The sequence below is a fragment of the Argopecten irradians genome, chromosome 1 (genome assembly GCF_041381155.1).
Source record: "Argopecten irradians isolate NY chromosome 1, Ai_NY, whole genome shotgun sequence".
Taxonomy (NCBI): Eukaryota; Metazoa; Mollusca; class Bivalvia; order Pectinida; family Pectinidae; genus Argopecten; species Argopecten irradians.
The window spans coordinates 56,504,890-56,526,595 of record NC_091134.1 but is presented as its reverse complement, the minus strand read 5'-3'; the positions used below and the strand labels follow the sequence as shown (position 1 = coordinate 56,526,595).

Genomic DNA, 21,706 nt, shown 5'->3' with positions numbered 1-21,706 from the left:
TTCTGGGAAAATTGACACATATGGGTTATGAATTATGCCAAATGAGATATTGTTTTTAGATCAGACATGCAAATCTTTAAATCGTGTGTCTTATTACACCGACTGGCCTTGCAAATGCCTACCTTGCGATAAAAGAAATCAGTGTGCATGCATATGCTCTGTGACGTTATCTTGTTCACATTTTTTTTTAAAATCTGCATGAAAAATGTGAAGTACTATCAAAACAACATTGAACATTGTCTATTCTCAAAGTCGATTTAACACAGAAAATATGAACCAAATGTGTACAAGGAGCGTCTTCATTTTTTATACCACGTCAAAACGTACAATTACAAACCAAATAATTTCGAGGCAAGGATATAAGGTGAGTATACGGTAGCAGACCATGTTCACTACAACCAAGACCTTTTTGTTTTTATGATTGCAGAGCATAATGAGACAACAGAGCAGCACGAGGAACGAGGTTCATGCTGTACGCTTTTCCCAGACGACGTTCCTGAACTGCAGCAATTGATGATCAGTTCACAGTCAGAGGAAACTTTACATTTCAGACTTTTCAACAGAAACTGGTGTTATGATATAAGGTAAGAAAGGGATCAATGAAAGTGTATTCAACATAATATCACCATCGTAATGTCGATACTTTGAATATTGATGTAGAAAGAAACTATTTTAAAAACAAAAACAAAACTGAAACCAATATTTGCATTTTTATCTTTATTCCGTAATATGTCACTCGGTAAATCAACATTAGAAATATCACTAAAAATCCAAATAAAATCCATCACTGATTATTTTCACGTATATATCCTACCCTGATGAGCTGGTCTTAGCATACCATCAATAGAGTCAAAATCTATTATTAATACAATGATGTTATTTAATGTCAACGATAGCATTAAAAAATCAGAAATAAGTGCAACCACACTTTAGTGCTAACTTCAAATATGTGCCTATGAAACACTTTGAAAACTGTTTAAATAGTCATTAAATTATAGTGTCATTATCCGATTATATTTTTTTTAACATAAAGCTGTGTTGTTATTCACTTTTAAAAGCAATCAATAGAAATGGTAATTCTATAATCATGATTTTTAATTCTATTTCAAAAACGAAAATCAATATTAATGCCATAAATCATATCTAATGATTGGTTTCCTCTTTTTTACTGGTTATAATTAAATTTGATTGTAATCAACATATATATGTATGTACAACAACAACCTAAAACAGCGAAATATCTAGACATCATCATCAATGGTCAAGACATGTTAGAAATAAATGAAAACTACAAAGTAGCTGCAGTTTGGGTACTGTAGTCTGGCATCTGATTAGTATCAACATCTCCGTCAACTGGATTAAGTGACTGTATGAAAATACATAGAACATTAATAAATTCAGTTAAAATACTAATCAAGGGAAAATTCAGAACTTCATGTAATGAATGGCACCGGAGATATCAACTGCCCTTATTTACTGTTTGAACTAAACCTAGATTTGATATAATGTAAGTGAAAATATCAATAACTGAAGTTCAGCGAGAATGCAAAAACAAAACAAAAATCAATAAATGCAGTATGTAAAAACAGAAAAAAAATAAAATGCATCTGTATAAAAATCAAAATACTCCTCAAACTTTCTTTACATTGATATATATACACTTCTTTAATTGGAATGTAAAGACATCGCAAATTCATGCATGTCATGGATCTGCTAAACAAAATCCTCCATATCTAAACCAATGGCTATTGAAAGTACAAAACTGACATTAAACTAGCACTAGTAAAATATCAAAAATTAGAGAAATCAAAAATAAAATTTGCCTGCTAATTATCATACCGAGAATATGTCCGTATGAGTTTAATTGAATTCAAATCAATCTTAATTATAATAGAAATCACCATATTAATAAATGCATATTTGATACGGAGTATACAACATATGCAATTTTAATATTTTACTATGATAAATTTCCACTGAATTTCCATGTCAATAACTAGATTTTTATACTATTATACGTGATCTAACTATGCAATATTTCATGACACATTTGATTGTATCCAAAAAATATAATTACTTGGGTCATACAAAAAATAGCATTGATGATAAACTACTATTTCCTCTGAAAAAAATAGCATTTATGATTAACTACAGAATATTTATAAATCGTTTTTAAAGATAGTCATTCAATTAGACAGTTAAAATGAAAAGAAGCACTTATTTATTCGTAAAAGCAGACTACAACTGATAATCAATGCAAACAAGTAACCTTACAGAAAGCTTTTTTTATAAGTGTGCAGCAATATTGCAGCATATTGATCAGTGTGCATCAACTTAGTGCAGCAATTGAGCAGCTTAGTCAGGCTAGCCGCACCTTCTGGCCTTTGTTGCACCAATATTTTCTTTCAGCTATCGTGCAAGAAACTGTTCTTTCAAAATCTTTGTACAGGAAGAATAGTGCCGCATATTGTAGAAGCACCGTACAAAGAAATCCTTGAATTATTAATGTTGGATCAAATGTCATTTTAGAGCAAATGTATTTTTTCAAGGACTTTTCAAGGCTGTTGGATAATTTCAAGGACTTTTTAAGGCCAAAATCTTTATTTAAGAACTTTCAAGGCCAACACATAAATTCAAGGACTTTTCAAGGCCTGTGCCCATCATGGTACTTCATTCCCTATATACGACATAGTGCCACGTATTGTTTTCGGAATGTAATTAATTATTTTCAATATTGTCATCTTGAAGTAAAATTAGAGGTCCAAATTTTCAATGGTGGTAATGGTGTAAAGTAAGTAATTTTTGTAGATGAACAAAAAAAAATCGTCTGTTCCTGTTTTTGACAGAGAATAAAATACCATTCGTTGGCGGTGGAGCATCTTTGAAATGAAGCATTCTTAAAAACCAGTTTGATATATCACAACACCAGTGTGAAATTCAAGGTAAGTACTTTTTCATCTGTGATCAAGCAACCCCATCGATCAGCCTGAACCTTTTCCCCTCCAGCGGTGCCCTACTGTGGCACTTTCTTTTGTAACCATTTACACCCTCAACCAAAATCTCAAGGGAGGAGTCATATTCTTTTGATACTCTTGATTGACATCTGTTAAATACCATCCTTTCTAGGAAACTCATCCTATCCTTACCACTTGAGGTTGAACCACATTTCTCTAATACTTCATTCATATCTACAAGCATCTTCTTTTTCTCCAAGTTTGAGTCAACTGGAGTATGTTCTGTCTGTCCAAGATTTCTCGAAGTCTTTTCTCCTATGATAGAAGACTCTGATGCGTCCTCTACCATCTCAGAATTACAAGCGGACTGTTTTTGTATTTCAGAACTCTGAAGCGTTCCTAATTGACCTTCAATCTTGACCTTATTTGATTCTAACCCTTGACCTTCCATCGGAACCTCTACACCAACATGAGACATCCCTGACCCCCAGCCCTGTTTTGTGACCTTGCTGTTGTCACTCTTCCTGTTGTTGATACTATTGTTTATATTGTGACTGTCAGATGGAAGTCTGTCTGTCTGCTGCTCTTTCCTCTCCTCATACACAACCATTAGTTTTTGAGTCTGCAATCAATTAATATATAAGTATTATCAATAAGCATCATATATATAATACTTGAAACTTAATACGTACTCAGCATATTTGTTCAAGTTAATAGTTCATCATATCCTTATCTGTAAGCATCTGGATTATAAATTATGTCAATCAAAATGTGCCTTCACAATGAGGCAGATTGGACGAACTTTATTCCTTACGATGGGACATTTGATATTGCTTTTAGTGTAGCTAATTCTCATATAGAATTGACTATTGTGACCGTCTTCACTTTAATGCTAATCAAAAATTCATTTCTGGATGCGGAAATTCCTCATTTGATTAGAATCAATTTTGGTTAGGCTTAAAGAGGAGGGCCATAACAAATCTTAACTAGTATATCAACAGCTGTTTATAGTTTGTGGCACCATGCATAGTACTACATTAAGTAATGCTGCACCAGAGCTTACCTGCTCATCTATACATCCAAACTGCCAAGGCCATGTGGCGTTGTAGAGAAACTGACGATGGTCAAACCGATTATCGTCAGGACTGTAAGACTCCGCATGGTAGGATGGAGTCAGGGTGGTCATCTTGTGGCGGTTTATGGCGTAGCAACGGAAAAAGTGTTTTACTTTCTGGGCAACCTGATAAAAAAGACAGATAGCTAAATGCGAAAAAAAATAAAAATAAACTTAATTCATGACCTCGTTATATTTAAGATTTTTTATTATATAAATTCTACTATCTGAAATAGCTTTGTAACATCTCAATTGAACCACTGAAAATGCCATTTTTAAACACTCTTAGCTCGAATATTTCTGATATCTTAAGCATGATTGTAACCTTCATATCGACTTTAGGTTGCCAAGGATTGAGCATGTTTTATTCTTCTGATCAATAACAGAAAACAAGTACTTATCATCTCTTAACAAAGGTATTAATTTCATTAATCTAAAAAATAAATAGAATACCGGGTAATTATAATGTACCACAAAAAATTTAGTTTCATAACAAATTTTGACAAAAAATATACAGCAAAAAAACAAATACGGGTAAATGAATCCAATTCATTTCATTCTGAATCATTAAAAGTAAATGAGTAATCTGAAATAAACTAATGATAATACAGACAGTATAAAGACAATTGGTATCATTGTTACCTGTTCAGGAGAGCACCTGTCCGCCCAGGTATGGACCAGTTTTGTAAACATACTGTATGGTCCACACTGGTTCTGTTTCCTCAGACGCCCATATATGGACAACTCCTCATATGTCATTCCCATATCTACCTAAAATTTGGACCAATCAACAACATTTCAAATACTGAGGATGATTTTTTTTTTAATTTTGACATTAAACTTATTAAATCATCAATTGATATTTGTTGAGTATTTGCAGGACTTTGAAAATTTTGCATTTAGTTTCAGAATAACTGTTACTGCAGTCTTATATTATATATTATTCTACTTACTTCATCGGTCTGAGCTAGCTGACCATTTGACAGAGGTTCTAATTCTGCTGTAGGCGGGGCGTCATAAATCCTGTAATACAATCAAGATATCTTTCTCACTACCAGGTGTAGGTATCAGTAATTATCAGTTATAACAAACAGTTCAATATAGTGAAACTCATCAAATTTGTAGGTTCTTTCATATAACACTTTGATCACATGGCATCTAAGGAAAAGATAAAATAAGAAATGATTAAGCCCAATTCAATATACTCTGAAATGCATTTCGCAGGGAATTATAACTAATGACCAAGGGGAGTCTACATTGTTTCCAGTGTAAGGGACTGATGTGTTGTTTAAAATTTGATGTGTAGATTGAACATTTCTTTTCTGTTTTAGTGGACATCGGTGATGTTTTGAAGTCCTTTCCCAGTGTGGTGGTATTGTGTGTAGTTTATTAACTTAACTCAACAGTAATTGGACCTACAATGTATGACCGTGTAGTTTGTGACCTTACTTTTCCATTGTGGTGGATCTGTGTGTTTGGTTTGGTCTTATTAGTTTAACGTCCTATTAACAGCAACAGTCATTTAAAGACATTCCAGGTTTGTTGGTTGAGGAAAGCCGGAGTGCCAGGAGAAAAACCACTGACCAGCGGTCAGTAACTGGCAACTGCCCCACATGGGATTTGAACTTGCAACCCAGAGGTGGAGGGCTTTGTGATAATATGTGAAGACATCTTAACCACTCGGCCACTGCGGACCTTATGGAATTGCATGTAGATTTAACTCAATTCACAAGTACATTGGTCCTAAAATATAACTTAGCTATGTACGTGTAATTTTGACCTTACTTTTCCAGGGTGGTGAAGCCAAACTTGGTGATACAGTACTGTATGAAGCTCCTGAGGTCTGTTTTACTGATGCCACCTATAGGATTGATATCAGCACTGGAGCAGTCATACTTGGTCATATATCCTCTTAGACTTCCATACAAAACAAAAACATCTTAAAAGTAGATTCTGGAAGAACTTTAAAAGAAAATATATAATTTCTGTTGATATTTGTTTATAATTGGTTTCTTATAAAATTCCATCTTTATTTTTAATAATTTTACTCTGCAGACAATTGACCATATAAATTAAATGCCCATTAACTCCACATAAAGGTCCCTATGAGGATATTCCCCTCAATATAATCATATGACAAATCTCCTATTTAGTTAATATATATAAGACATACGATTTAAAATAGCAGGTGGACTTACCACTCATCCACATTAGCCGAACCAAGAACTAGGAGTCCTCCCGATCTCCCTCTCGCCCACAGAACAAGTTGGGCAAATAAATAGGCTAGAACCATTCTAACTCGAGCCTACAGACAAAAAGTTATTTATTTAGTTCAAAGATAAATGTTTTAAACTAATCAATATTTTTTTCAATATTTTTTCTCAATCATCAATGAGATCCCAACCTTAAACAATAAAAAGCTTTATATTAAAACATATCCCCTCTATACATCAATATCAAATTAAAAATCAATACAGCATTGTTTTCAATTTTATGTTGTATATACCAGTACCTTTTCAAAATGCATCAAATGTCAATTTGTACTTTTGTCCACCATTTCATGATTTGCATTAATTATATTCCTTGTGATTAAGTCTCTTTTAGATTTAAACACCAATCCTTTTGCTGGACAATATCTTCTGTATACACAAGTTTGAAAACATTCTATTTTTGAGTAACACATTAAAATAGTTGCAATGAAATTTGATGCTTTAATCTTTTTAATGTAAATATTTATTTAGTTTAAGCTATATCATATATGAACCTGGACATTTTGTAAAGCCAGGTTTTCTCTAGGACTTCCTCCCATGGCCTTGAACCTGGGTACTAGTTTTAGTGTGGCGGTGAAGATGCTGAGAAGGGCAGCCACAGCAACATCTATACTGATTGTCAAATGGAAGCTGAAACATATCAAAGGATTATACTTTTAACAAAAAAATAATGTAACTTTAAATAATAAAGATGCTCCTCGCCTGACAAATGATATTTTTCTCTATCAAAAAAACCAGGAACAGTCATGTAAGTATTTTTCTTCATGTATAAAAGTTACTTACTTTACACTATTATCACCATTGACCTATCAAGATAAACTCCTACTGACCTAGTTATAATACCACAGGCCTCAATTTCCTTGACAAAGTGGCAATACATGTATGACCTACTTATATAAGTAGCTGGGATCCTGACCATGTTTAACCTGTCAAAATGTACTTCTTTGAAGGTATTTACCTGCCAACCTGTTGAGCAAGGCCTGCTGCCCGATCCCTGGTCTCCTGGGAACTGTTTTCTGACCCCATATAACAGGTAGTAAACACCTTGTTAGCCAGCTCTCGTGGGTCTTGAGGAACATAATTTCGGTCTCCAATGATACGTCGAATGTCAGACAGTACTTTGGTATCTACACATAAACAAAAAAATTTACTGTCTTTTAAACAAGAGATCCCAGAGGGATCTTGGCGTCCACCAAAGAATGTCTACTTTTGACAATGGAAAGAGGGATCTTTTACTACATATTATTACATATGAAAATTTGAGAAATATCCTTTCAGTACTTTCTGAAATATATTGCGGTAACAAACTTCAATTATCAAAATCAAAATCCTGTCAGCCATATTGTTTACCGAGCGGTCCAAAAATGCAATATTCACAACTAGGGGAACCTACATATAAAGTTTGAGACAGAACACTTCAGTACTTTCTGAGAAATAGCAGTAACAAACTTTTATCAAAATCCAAGATGGGGCCTGTTGGCCATCTTGTTGACCGATCAGTCCCAAAATGTAATATGCACAACTAGGGCCCTACAGCAACCCACCTATACAATTTGAGACAGATTGCTTCAGTACTACTTTCTGAGAAATAGCGATGCTGGCATATTGGCCATCTTGTTCACTGAAATTCGAGACAGAACCCTTCAGTACTTTCTGAGAAATAGCGCTAACAAACTTTTCTCTGAGAAATAGCGCTAACAAAGGGAACCTTTGAATTGAGAAGATCTCTCCATATCAAAATCCAAGATGGCTGCCCCTGGACTGCCATCTTGTTGACTTATTGGAGAACCCATAATGCATTTAACATCAAAATCAAGATGGCTGCTGAACAACTAAGGCCCTAGGAGAATCTACATATGAAATTTGAGACAGATCCCTTCAGTACTTTCTGAGAAATAGTGATAACAAGATCGACATGTTAACAGACAGACAAATGGGCGGACGGAGGGACGGACGGACCACGGACAAAAAGTGATTTGAAAAAATCATTTACTTGATGCTTACCTTTGTTTTGAAATTGTCATAATCAGCCTGTTAAATAATAAAATTGATCTTTTTAATGAAGAAGCTTGTAAACCCATTATTAAACCCATTCTTAATATCTCTTCCATTAGATATCAACATGCCATAAAATAACTTTCTGAGCCGTTAATTTTTGGTTATAAAAATTCTTCATATCAATTTGAAAGTACAAACACTTCTTATTAGTTTATTTACCTCCATTCTTAACAGCATCACAGACCTTGTGGCACATGGATGCCACAATACAGGCTGTACTGGAACTGTCGATGCCACCACTGAGTGGCAGAAAGAATCCACCCTGGCCACTCCTTCTCAGATAGTCCCACAACCAACAGGCAGGCCCGTCACTGTTATAAAACAATTACATTATAGCTCATTTGTCTGTTTGTATGCTTATACATGTAAGCTTAATATTGAAAGATTTTGCTATGTTTCTTGTTTAGGTTAGGCATAATACAATCTATAATAGCGTTCATTCTAATAGTATAAATATAGAAGTAAATTGAAATGATTTCAGACAATGTAACAATTTAAATTCTATAATTCTACTCATCATGGACTATTTTAGCTAGAAATGTCTGTTACACATGAATTTCCCCACCTCCTTATGATATCTGGATTGAACAGGACATAATGGGATGTGCTGGATGTATTATTTATCACTACAGTAAATAAGCACCCATTTCATGTTGTGGTCTGGTCAAGACTGGTGACTTATGTAGGATTTTTAGGGTTCTGTAGACTTTTCTTGATGAACTTGACACAATATATCTAAATAATCAGTAGGTCATACTCTTTCTGAAAATTGTTGGTGTCCACATTTTTAACAATGTGGTGTGTTCAAGGTCAAGGGGGTATTGGGGGGAATTACCAAACTTTACCGTTGGTCATTACCGCATAATCCATTCATAAATAAATTGTTCCCACTATTATAAGGCAGACATTATTTCATTCCGTCCCTCTGACAGTATATATAATAGGTAACACTGTATGATAACACCCCCCTCATCTTCTGATTTCAAGACAATTAAGACAAACTGAGAATGTTGTTTACTCTTACCTAATCTCCTCCTCTGCTGTATGATACTGCCACTCTAGGACATTGGTGGTGTGTCGGAAGTAATCATTATTGGTCACAGCGAAATCACAATGGATTCTTGGAAATGGTGAACTATGTGATGCCTAAAACAGAAATAAAATCACAATGGTCTCTAGGAAACAAAGAAAGCTGTGACACCTTCAACAGAAAGTCATAATGGACTCTAAGAGTGTGATGAATTTGGTGACACTATAAAACAAAGGCAATTAATTCAAATCTTAGGGTGAATTAAGCATGTGAAAAACTTTAAAATACAATGAAGTCTCCGATTCTTTCAGACGACTGATCTATTCATCTGATCATATGATCTTTATTACTGTAACAGTATATAACTGTAGAATTTATACTGACAGAATTTCTGCCATTAACAGAGTGCTATTACTTAATCATGTGTTTACATGTGGTTCAGCTGAGAAACTAATACACAGGGAAGAATCAGTGTCCCATTGTTTCACTACTCATACACATCAATATATTACACTTCTGAATCAATTGTATTTATCATATTAATTGAAATATATATTACAAAGATAAACATCTACCACTTACCCTCCACGAATGACTTCTAAGAGAGTTTCTGTAGCCACGGACATCCTCTAGGTCTACTGTGGCAGTGTTAACAATCTAAGGGGCAGAATAAAATATCAGTTATTTTTTCAACAGTTGAACTCCGGGCAATCAAGTTTCCCTCTATTGCATGATTCTGAAATTTCGGGTATCTCAAATGATTCATTTTGTTATTTCTAAAATTTCAGGTTTCTAAAATTATTCACTTTTGAATCAATGACATGTACAATGTATAGATTAAAATGCACACAAAGGCATATATTGGCACAGAACATTGTGCCTCATTAAAAACAGGTTTTAATTCTACCCATAATAGATTTAATGCACTAACCACTTCCTGCACCGAGAACTGAGGTCCCTGGCAAACCATTTCACCATTGATGGCGATTGCTGAGCCACCATCATAGTAGGTACGTTCACCATCACATCCAATAAAGTTAGCAAACATATAAATACCCCCACACTGTAAACATACAAATTTACACAGATATAGATATATTTGTCAAAAGTATTGTTAGCAGACAGAATGACAACGTTACATAATTATTATCATGAGTGAAACCATCAGTTATGGGAAGTCTAATATCAAAATCTTGGATACAGCTATCAACACCTCACATTGCAAAGAGATCTAAATATACCCACTATTTTGAGAATTTGGATGTTTGCACAAATTACAATAGTTATGTTTTAAAGATACTCCCGTGATTATAAAAAAAATGGAAAATCATTAAGAAGCTGAACATTATATGATTAAAACTAGAAAGGAGGGCAAAATGAAATAGCGTTTAATAATGGTGGGTAAATAACAGGCATTGCTTGAAGGTTGCCATACCTTCATTGTGGCTGTTTTGATGAGGTCCACCCTAACATAGGCTTTCCTCAGCTCATGGTGACTTCCACTAGAGTTGGTGATGATCTCCACCCCATCTAGGCTCATATCAATGTGCTGACTGCAACAAAAGTGGAAGTTATACACACATAATATACATCTAAAGTGACAATTACAGACAAAACTTTCTGATTTTATAAAAACAGTATATCTATCTAATATGATAGTGTTTGAATTTAGTCAAAGAATGAAATTCTCACACAAACAAGCTGTAAATTATCAAGCAAAACTTTCCAATAACTAGCTCATATATTTGCATTCAATTCAAGAATGATCATGCTTGTTGTTTTCAGTAAAATTGAGGTTAATATTACAGTGCTGTCTCACTGAAACGTGAATACTGCCAAGATACATAAACACTGACCTGTGTGATGTCCACAACTCCTCACATATCTCACTTCCTATACAGGTATCCAAGGTAGATATCACAGCATCACCGATTGGTACGGTTTTCTGTTCCAAAAGTTAAATTTAACAGTATGTATCACCGATTGGTACGGTTTTCTGTCCCAAAAGTAAAATTTAACAGTATGTATCACCGATTGGTACGGTTTTCTGTCCCAAAAATAAAATTTAACAGTATGTATATCAAATAATATTATACAATGAAGGTAAAATTTAACAGTATGTATATCAACTACCGGTAATGTTATACAATAAAAGTAAAATTTAACAGCATGTGTACCAACTAATATTATACAATAAAATCAAAAATTTAACAGTATGTATATCAATTAATATCATACTATAAAAGTAAAATTTAACAGTATGTATATCAACTAATATTATACAATGAAAGTAAAATTTAACAGTATGTATATCAACTAATATTATACAATGAAAGTAAAATTTAACAGTATGTATATCAACTAATATTATAAATAAGAGTAAAATTTAACAGTATGTATATCAACTAATATTATACAATAAAAGCAAAATTTAACAGTATGTATATCAACTAATATTATACAATAAAAGCAAAATTTAACAGTATGTATATCAATACAATGAAAATAAAATTTAGTAGTATGTATATTTTTACTAATGTTATTTATTAAAAGTAAAATTTAGCAGTATGTATATCAGCTAATATTATAAATAAGAGTAAAATTTAACAGTATGTATATCAACTAATATTACACAATAAAAGCAAAATTTAACAGTATTTATATCAACTAATATTATACAATGAAAATAAAATTTAGCAGTATGTATATTTCTACTAATATTATTTATTAAAAGTAAAATTTAACAGTATGCATATCAACTAATATATCATACAATCAGGAAAAGGCACACTTAAAGTTACAAAATGTATATAGGCCGTAACTATTTTTTCTTCATTAATCTATTGAAAACCATAAGGTTGTACAATTTAAGGTCAGAAAATCATTCAAATGGCTTCAGATACCTTAAAACTTTTAAAAATACATGTAGTTACAACACAGAAATTATGTACTGTACAATTGTTGTTTTTTATGCCTTATGTATGTTGAAATGGAAACATACATGCAGAAATCACTGTACAATTACTAAGAACACTGTGAAATGTGAAATGAAATTGATGACACAATTTATGGCTTCATGGTCTGACCGTATGTATACTCATCCACTTCACTATAGATGAAAATATATTAATTTTTAACAGTACTGCCAAAAATCATTTTCAGCTCTTATTTGTGCTTGTAAAATTAAAACCTATCCATTTAAGGACGTTCCGAACAGTGGTTGAATGCGCTGTTCGTTCGGACCTCCTCGGGTCAATGAGTGCATTCGGAACTGCACATGAAAACTCTTTTGTGACTAAGATTATGAAGAATAGCGATATATATGTTATCCGTCTAACGATACCTTACCTTTCAACGTTAAAATCAGGATAGTATAGTCGATAAACTGAGTATTTGTCGATATTGTACTTAGTTTGGTTTGCCCAAAGCTTGATACCAGGGTCGTTTTCGTTTATTCCGAACAACCGGTTCCACCATTGGTTAAAGTCATTATTTCAAGTATAAATTTTGACGGACTTGCAGTTTTTGATACAGGCCTGTGAGGGCTTTGCTTAGGCTCGTCTGAAAACAATGTAAAAGCCCCAGGTCCGTCTTTAATTAATAAACGAACACTTGGGTCCAACCAGTCAAACCGTATAATCGAAAACGGCCCAGGTGAAAATCAAAGTTTGTACGGTAGGTGTAGGACCTAGTTTCGATAAACTAGAAAAACATAATGTCGTCAGATCTTTGAATTTGGCTAGGCTAATATAACATGAAGCTACATGTATCTTTTGAGAAGCACATTACATAACTCATACAAACGGACTGATATATGCCGATACGGTCTCGATCTTGTAGGCCTACTGAATAAAATGAGATTTCATAACAATCAAGTGATTAAAACATTTTCTGTTCAACTCCGTTAAACTGTGAATATCTGACACTTAATATACATGTGTTTTAAGGGAGATCCATAATTAAGTCAAGATATTCCAATTTTGCCTAGTAATACTCTAGTATAAAACTACACAGAAATATTTTCATCTCTCCATCGCCCCACCCCTACTTTTCGTACATGTACAAACTAGTGTATTTCATGAATATTGCGTATGTAGATGTCTACATGTATCATGTTTAGCTAATATGATCCTCAATAAGCACTAACATGTTTGGGAAACAAGATTTTATTTACTGTATACATGTACGATAAGACATAGGCCTAACTACTGTAATTAGATGATGCATGCATTTCCCGTTTTGAGAAAATACACGGAAGTACTCTGATTCAGTTGATCAAATACTATCTTACCAAAAAGCATATGTAAGCTAGTGTCAACATCAATATTATATCTTTGATATAGAAACTAAACATTTACATGTAGGCATAGACTGAATTTTTTCCTGTCTACAGTAATCAGCTGAACGTAGATCGAGGATTCAGAATAAGAGATTTTTTTCTTAGGGGTATACTTGCCGTACAGGTTATATTGAGGATCCAAAAATCTGTTTTAGTTTACTTCGGATAATAAATATATATCTACATGTATTAGATATGCAGATATCTCCTCAAAAACATACAAAGACATACAGTTGTGTATGATGACATGGATTTTATCGACATTGTACATGTTGCGATCAAGTTGAAGTTATCGGGAAGTTATCAACTTCGATCGTTAATTGTCACGTAGACGCTTTTCATCGTTACAAGTTTGGCGCCAAATTCAAATTTATGCTTGAATATCTGCCTCAAACAACTATTGAAGCTAACATATCTTGACGATGGAAAGATAGATTTTGATAAAATATTTTTCCGCTAAAACAATATAAAATCATGGGTTGTCTAAAGGGTAACTGAAGTAGAATTTTTACACGGAATTTTACATACTCATTTTTCAGATATTATATCCAGGCAAAAATATGGCTTATTTTTGCCATTTCTTAGCTTTGTATAGCATCAAATCGGTGGCATCGTGACATAAAATTAACAGGTATAACAATTCATATTATCAGACTATTACACTTTATAATATTCAATATATAAGATGTTCTTTATAAAAATATTACCGCTCGATTTCGGTCTAATAATATAATTGTGAAAAAAGTCATTTTTTAGGGGGTTGGGGTATATAAAGGCTAATTACTAAAAAATTCTGCGGTCAGTTTTTTTTATATTCTTTCATCATAACCCAAACAACTGTTTTATTATGTGGACAAAAAATAAAGAAAATTAAACGACACGATTTTTTGAAATTAAGTATTTAAGTTGAAATTCAAATGCAAAAATTGGCCCTTTTTAGGCCTCATTTACACGCATTCGCATGAAAAATTCACAATTATTGTATTTTTAAGAGTGGAAACGACATTGAGGTCATTGATAGCTATATAAACTTACATATTAAAGATAAAAAACGTTGTTGTTTGTAATATTTCAGTCAATTATCAAGCTTTGAAAATATGTGTGTAAAATTGTATTTTGAGAAAAACAGACGGTAAAGTAGGGTTATTGAGAGTACAATATTTCCAAAACCGCACTGTCAAATTTCAAATAAAAGCCTTAATAAACAGTTTATCAACCAATCTTTCAATGAGCAAATTTTAAAGAAAATTAAACGAGGGGAAATTTTTAGGCCTAACTGTATCGAACCACCTTAAAGTACTTTAATTCTCAAAATGAAGGTAATTTTTGGTAGTGAATAACATATTAAAAGCTCACCTTGATTCTTCATGAGTATGAAACTTATAACTTTAAGGCTTTTGATTGACAATTAAATGTCAAGATCAAGCTACTGCATGTCAAGGTAAGACTTTTTTAAATTAACATATCTGTCTTGGGAGGTCAGGTGTAGATATTAATTTCTTATTAGTTACACACACCTGTCCTGTGATGTCCTGTATCATTCTCGGCAGAAAGTAGTCCTCCGTCATCTTGCGTTTGGTCCACCCCGTAAACCAACGTGTCTCACGGTAATTACCATCATTACACATTGCTATCTTTGGTCGAATCAGAAGAATTTTTCTACAGGAAAAAGTTATGCAAATGTGGTGACTTAAATATCTATATTGAATCAACTATACTTTGTATTTCATGTGGGTGTTTTAATAATCTTACACAGACAATATTTCTTATTATGAACTTGCAAGTTTAAAGTTCACATATGTGTGATCCAAAGTTTCAGTACAATTTTGTAGCAATATAGAAATATATGGACAATCTTTATAGCATTATCCAAACTGACACCTCTAATAAAATGCTTATTAAATTATTAATTATATTTGTGTACTTACTTGTTGACGAAGGTTACTCTGCAGTTGTAGGCAACATTTTTATGCATGACTGGCCTGAAATTAAACAAAACAATATCTTAATGATCAATTAAAAAATGTGGTTTACTTGAATGAAACAAGAGGACCAATGTCTTAATACTCAGCTGACTACAACATAATAGAGCAAAAAATTAATAAATACAAACCACAAAATGGGCTACAAATGTTCAGCTTTACTTTGACAAACAATCTTAAAAGACATTCTGTACCAGCTAGGAACTTTTCAGGTGAAATTGACAGTTTCTGATACATTTTACCAAGCAATTCAAGGTTATTCCCAGAAATTTGAAGTGTGTTGTCCATTCCCAGAAATTTGAAGTGTGTTGTCCAGCATGCAAAGTAAAGATGCTCCACCACCAACAGAGGATAAATGATCATACTCATCATTTGAACACTAATTGGTGTTTAATCGTGTATAAGTATGTCTACTACACACAAAAGATAGTGTAAAATAATTCATTTTGCTAGTGGTGCATGCACAATCAGTACTTCATTCCATATAGGACATAGTGCTACAATAGGTAAATTTGCCAACAAGCATACTAAAAAAAATATGTTTGTCATGACAATTACAGTACACTCTTTTTTTTTGGACAAATCATATTCATAGTAATTTCAATAACATTGTCATGTTAAGGGAACAAATCTGTTGCTTTTCACAATAAACTTTTCTTACATGAATAAATAAATAATGAATATACTCTACTGGTGAGCTATTGACTTAAAATGTATTGACCTAAAGTAACATCTGTTTTTATTTCAATTGGAACTTTGCCAAATTAAAACATATCGATCTATAATGAAAGTCTATTTTGGTCAGGATTTATCAAAAATGTAATAAAGTTGCCAGGTGAAAATTTACAATGCGTGCTGAATCAACAGGCCAAGAAAATATCAATATAACGATGAAAGAGACAAAATGGTGTACTACTAGGTAATTTCTTATCAATCTTGCCAACCAAAACCAAATAAGAAAATCTATTAAAAGACTTATTATTGAAATTATTTTTATGTGTTATTCAAAACAGTTTTCCTTTGGTATAAATATTTTCATTAAGTTTATGTTTTTTTTGCTAATGTAAAAGACAAATCAGATCCACCTGTACTTCATTATTACCTCACCTTTCAAAGAATATTAATGTCTTGATTAATTCATTCTTTGGATGAAACACACATACCATAGATTGCACGGACAAAAATAAAGACAGAATATGAGAAGATAGACATTGGATAACACTTTACGCCAACCCAGGGACGGGATGGGCATGGATACCACTATGCCAACCTATCCTTACCATATTTCGTGAGAGGGGCATACAGATACTTGGTCTGACTACTTAGTGATTGTAATGGACTTTGCACTTACATGCCCACATCACAGAGAATGTCTTGTGCCTCTGGCGATGTCAGCAGGTTAGCCAACACTTGCCAGCTGTGAAGGAATGTATCACTCTCCAGGAAATGATCTCCACATCCATATCCACTGTTAAAAATAGAAAGACTAAATTAATCTGATTGCATTTGATTAATCATGCCTCTGTAACATACAACACCTCAAAGTATTTAGTGTGTGGTAATGAAAACAACCAAGATTCCAAAATCATCACAAATAACAAATACAGTCAAACCTGTCTATAACTACCAGTTTTTAAACTCCCTCAACTTGCAGACAGGCCGGTGGTTATAATATACACGGTACAGGTCGTTAGAGCAGGTTTGACTTTATAAAAATGATTTTGCATGCACACATACTTAACACATGATTATCATCAAAATATATATGTAGTTGCACAGTTAGTCACAAATTTACGTCTCACAATGATGATTGACTCTAACTGTCTCGCACTGCTTCACCTTCAATAACATATATTGATAAACTGTGTAAAAAAATATACAAAATTATACCTATTGTAGCTGACTAGGACTAAAACCTTTATCAGGGTATACATACATGTAGCTGCAATGTCACATTCCCCTGAATTGCATTCAATGCAATTGTCACCATAAGTAAAAACCAACATAAAATTTCCTTTAAAGATGCTCCACCTCCGACAGAGCATAAATGCTATTCATTATTATTGAACAATTTTTGGTGTTCCATCGTGTGTATATATGTCTAAATAACACAAAAAATAATAGATATTTTTTTATTTTGGCTTTGGTGCATGCACAATCAGTACTTCATTCCATATAGGATATAGTGCGTCTGAATTTTTTCGGGATGCAATTAATTATTGTTCATATTTTCAACTTTACTTTCAATCAGAAGCTCAAACTTTTCAATTGTGGTAATAGTGTAAAGTAAGTTAATTTTGTAACTTAAGAAAAATACTAAATCGTCTGTGCCTGTTTTGATAGTGAAAAAAATACCAATTGTCAGCGGTGGAGCATCATTAATTTTCTCAAAACTTTTCCATTTAATTAACAGTTACACATTTTTTTTTCTCTGTTGTTTAAGCTGTCCAGTGTAAAGTAACAAGAAATGTGCTTATGTGAAAATGCTCACATTAGAAATATTTTAAAAAGAATTTAGGATTATTACTACATGTATATATTTACTTAAGTGAAGAAAACGTGAATTTCTTCATTCTTACCAAATTTCTAACTCCGGGCCCAGTCTGTATTTAGCTCCAAGTTCTTTCGCTTTCTGTATACCTGCATGGTTAAGAATAAAATACTTTATCTCAAAGGTTGGTACATGTACTTCTATAACTTACATAAACACTACATATGGGCAAAAGGGAAAGGCACTATTAGAGAAAATGCTCATGTTCAGTATTATTTAATTGAAGCAATATCTCTAGTGTTAAAGCCACAGATGATATACACCATGTCATCTTCATGGATAATGGTATTATAGAAAGCACACCAGAATGATAGCAGGTAATCAAAAGTCTTGGAGCATGCAATCTACAATGTATCATATGCATTATGCAGCTATATTTACACTTGCTAGGCTTGATCACTATACGTAAGTACTAGCCGATTTTGTTTACCATAACTGCATATGGTAACATTGAACTTTGAACTTGCGTATGAAAATGTTCTATGCAACGTACAGGGGCTACTTTTTTTGTTTACATTTTGACGCAACATGTGTATATTGTTGTTTTTATAGAATTTTGGAAAAATGTAAACAATATATATATGTTTTATATTTATATATGATACAAATATATTTAAAATTAACAATTGTATAAAGAAACGGGAAAAAATATCCCGACCAGGGCAATGTGCAGTGCTTTCATTTTTGTTAAAAATGATGGATGTCAGATGTAAACATTATCTCTGTGTCTGTGTCCTACGATCGAGTCTTTGGGGTTGACGGGCGTGAGACCCTCTGACAGAGCTAGATCAGTTATAAACATATTCTCTTGTCTTTGTTCTTTGAGAATTTAATCATGTGTATTATAAAACATTCACCGCTAGTAATCCACGTGTTGACAGTTATGCGACCACAAACACATTGTATCCATCGAACACAAGTGAAGTTGTTCCATCTATAGATGGCGATGGATCTAAGCGTAGATTATATAATCACATGGCTCCGAAGGATGTAATTGTCAAGTCAGACGACAATCTCAAACAAATTTAGCTACTTGAACACTGGTGTTTTGACAACTTCAGAAAACTCCAGTGTGTAAGCGTGCGTCTGCCTCGCCTCGCTGCACAATAACGGTCACCGAGTTCACACATGTGGCCGAGAACAAATACTTTATGTTATTACGCTAGTATATATGAACTTTTAGCAAAATTGAATAACTATTTAAAGTTCTAATCTGATTAAATAAAATTATCTCTGAAATTAACTTTGTTTGACATGTTTATTTGACACTAAAATATTGAACTTTTTTGTCGACGCGGATGAATAATTCTCCCTTACGTGAAGCGTCATCATTCGCTGTTCAATTGAGTAAGCTCCTCCCACTTTTGACCGACTTTTCTTAAATAATTACGTCACTTTCAAATGACGATTTTATTGCGTAAAATATAAATGAAAAGTCGTGTGAGAGTAGATATAGGAATTGGATTTCTTTTTTATGTTAACCATGCTTGTATGGAGCAATTCCTCTAAGAATATATTCAATATGGGGCGCGTTAGGCGCTAACGCGCCCAATAGAATATATTCTTAGAGGAATTGCTCCATACAAGCCTGGTTAACATAAAAACGAAATTCAATCCCTATATAAAGTGGTGAGCTGAAGCTATACTTCTTCATTTTGTCTCATGTCATAAGCTTTATGCTGAGACATGCTTTTAGTGTTTGTAGATACATGTAGTCACAAGGTCAGTGGTCATACTCAAATACTCTTGGATACAACATCAGAGAGGCAATAACTTTTGGGAGCTCATACTTGGCTTTGAATGAAAATAAAAAGAATAGGGAAGAGTGTAGTAAAACAAGGTTCGGTCGAGGTGTCTCAATTATCAGAATGCCCCAGGTATTCGGGATACCTCAGGTGTCTCTGTGCGTCCGATAGAAGTACATACATATTGTTGACAAATATTTTGTGTTGACACTGGCTGTATATGACATGTAGGTTTACATATATCCGTACTCGCCACAGTTTTTGGTGAGTCTACTGTACTTTCATTATCAGTGATTATTAACATCATATGTTAATAATCACTGATAATCATTTCATATGTAATTATTAACAATATTGTGTGGCATTGCACGAGGTTTACAACAAAACATCACATGCTGCTGCCAACAGCTTGACTGTGTACTTGTCGATTGATTGTGTACTTGTCGATTGATATATATCAGTGACAGATATATATGCAACACTTATATTATTACTCACCAGAGTACAGTGACATTCATATTTCATAAAAATCATAACCGATCACTTTGACTTTCAGAAACAGAAAGTAGAAAAAAAACTAGCCAACAATGAATTACGAATCATAAAATCGCATTCACTTCTTACTTTCCAAAATTCTTGACATATTGCCCTCAAAGTCCATTGCCCATTGATTTAGAGTACATGTTGCAAGCGTTGCCGTTCGCCCCATACTATCCGTATGTGCACAAAAACACGACTGTTTAGCTAACTCAGCAACCGAGAAACAACCTTCTGCTAGGAAATCGATAGCAAGCTTTTTGCTCCTCCTTTACAGAAGAGTTCGGCTTATTTTGTACGCCTTGGACTTTTAGTTCAGTTCCATGTTCTTTCGGGACATTTCGCGATTTATCTTAACAATAGGCACGTTTATTATCTGTCTAAACTCATCATAGGGCTGTCAAATTAAAAAAAATGCCCAAGTGAAACGTTTATTAGAGACACAAAATGGTGCACGGGGTAAGAGAAAAAAATCATTCATCCTCTTTGGGGCGAGACAGGAGATCTCAACCCTCGGGATAAGATTCTTAATAAGCTGTCAAAGAGACAATTCACTCAGGCTAATTCTTTTACATAACCAAGAAGCAAAATATGGCATAAATGTATTGTTCTACACTTCTTATGAAACATATAACGTAAAACATTGACAAATTCCACGACATTGTTAAGTATTTTAATTAATATCGTTGAAATATCAAATCGTTGATCAATACGATTAAACAGGTACAATATGGACGCTGTACCAATACCCGAGCCAAAGTCTCGCACGTTAAACAAATAAACTACATAACCACTGAGAAAGTAATAAAATGGTTTTTAGGCAAGACAATTCACCTGATAAGATAAAAACACTTCTGTCAAACCGATTTGAGCAGTTCTAGACAAAAATTGCATTACTCTACGAGCAAGGGACAGGGTTCGGCATACAAGAAGTTCGACCACAAAGTGTAATGGCGGACAGCGAGTGAGTTTGAACATCTACACACATGTCACAACCATGGGCTTTTCAGGCATATCACAGTAAAACCGACTGATCTAATTTCCATTAGAACTGTGATTTTTTCAATATATAATGTTCTCTTAGACTGAATTGTCCCTTAATAAGCTGTCAAACACTCGGCAAAGC

At 33.4% G+C, this 21,706-nt stretch overlaps 1 protein-coding gene across 1 annotated transcript; it reads right to left on the bottom strand.

The window, feature by feature from the left end:
* Window positions 1–702: 702 nt before the first annotated feature.
* LOC138334618 (glutamine-dependent NAD(+) synthetase-like) lies at window positions 703–20,842 on the bottom strand. The gene is made up of 19 exons (XM_069283262.1): window positions 20,668–20,842; window positions 18,327–18,387; window positions 17,099–17,215; window positions 15,694–15,747; window positions 15,283–15,424; window positions 11,283–11,371; window positions 10,862–10,979; window positions 10,358–10,489; window positions 10,009–10,083; window positions 9,421–9,542; window positions 8,556–8,707; window positions 7,297–7,465; window positions 6,833–6,968; window positions 6,267–6,373; window positions 5,854–5,985; window positions 5,022–5,091; window positions 4,711–4,839; window positions 4,018–4,194; window positions 703–3,576 (listed from the first exon to the last, which is right to left on the bottom strand). The coding sequence occupies exons 1-19, from the start codon at window positions 20,750–20,752 to the stop codon at window positions 2,965–2,967; spliced, it is 2,679 nt and encodes an 892-aa protein (XP_069139363.1). The 5' UTR covers window positions 20,753–20,842; the 3' UTR covers window positions 703–2,964.
* Between the last annotated feature and the right edge of the window lie 864 nt (window positions 20,843–21,706).

Excerpts from the sequence above, each read along its gene's own strand:
- LOC138334618 (XM_069283262.1), bottom strand. The coding sequence starts at position 20,752 with ATGGGGCGAACGGCAACGCTTGCAACATGTACTCTAAATCAATGGGCA. Across the intron at positions 11,372-15,282 it reads TACAGGACATCACAGGACAG|AAAACCGTACCAATCGGTGA; the intron begins GTGTGTGTAACT and ends CTTTTGGAACAG. Across the intron at positions 5,092-5,853 it reads GGCTTCACCACCCTGGAAAA|GATTTATGACGCCCCGCCTA; the intron begins GTAAGGTCAAAA and ends ATTGTATTACAG.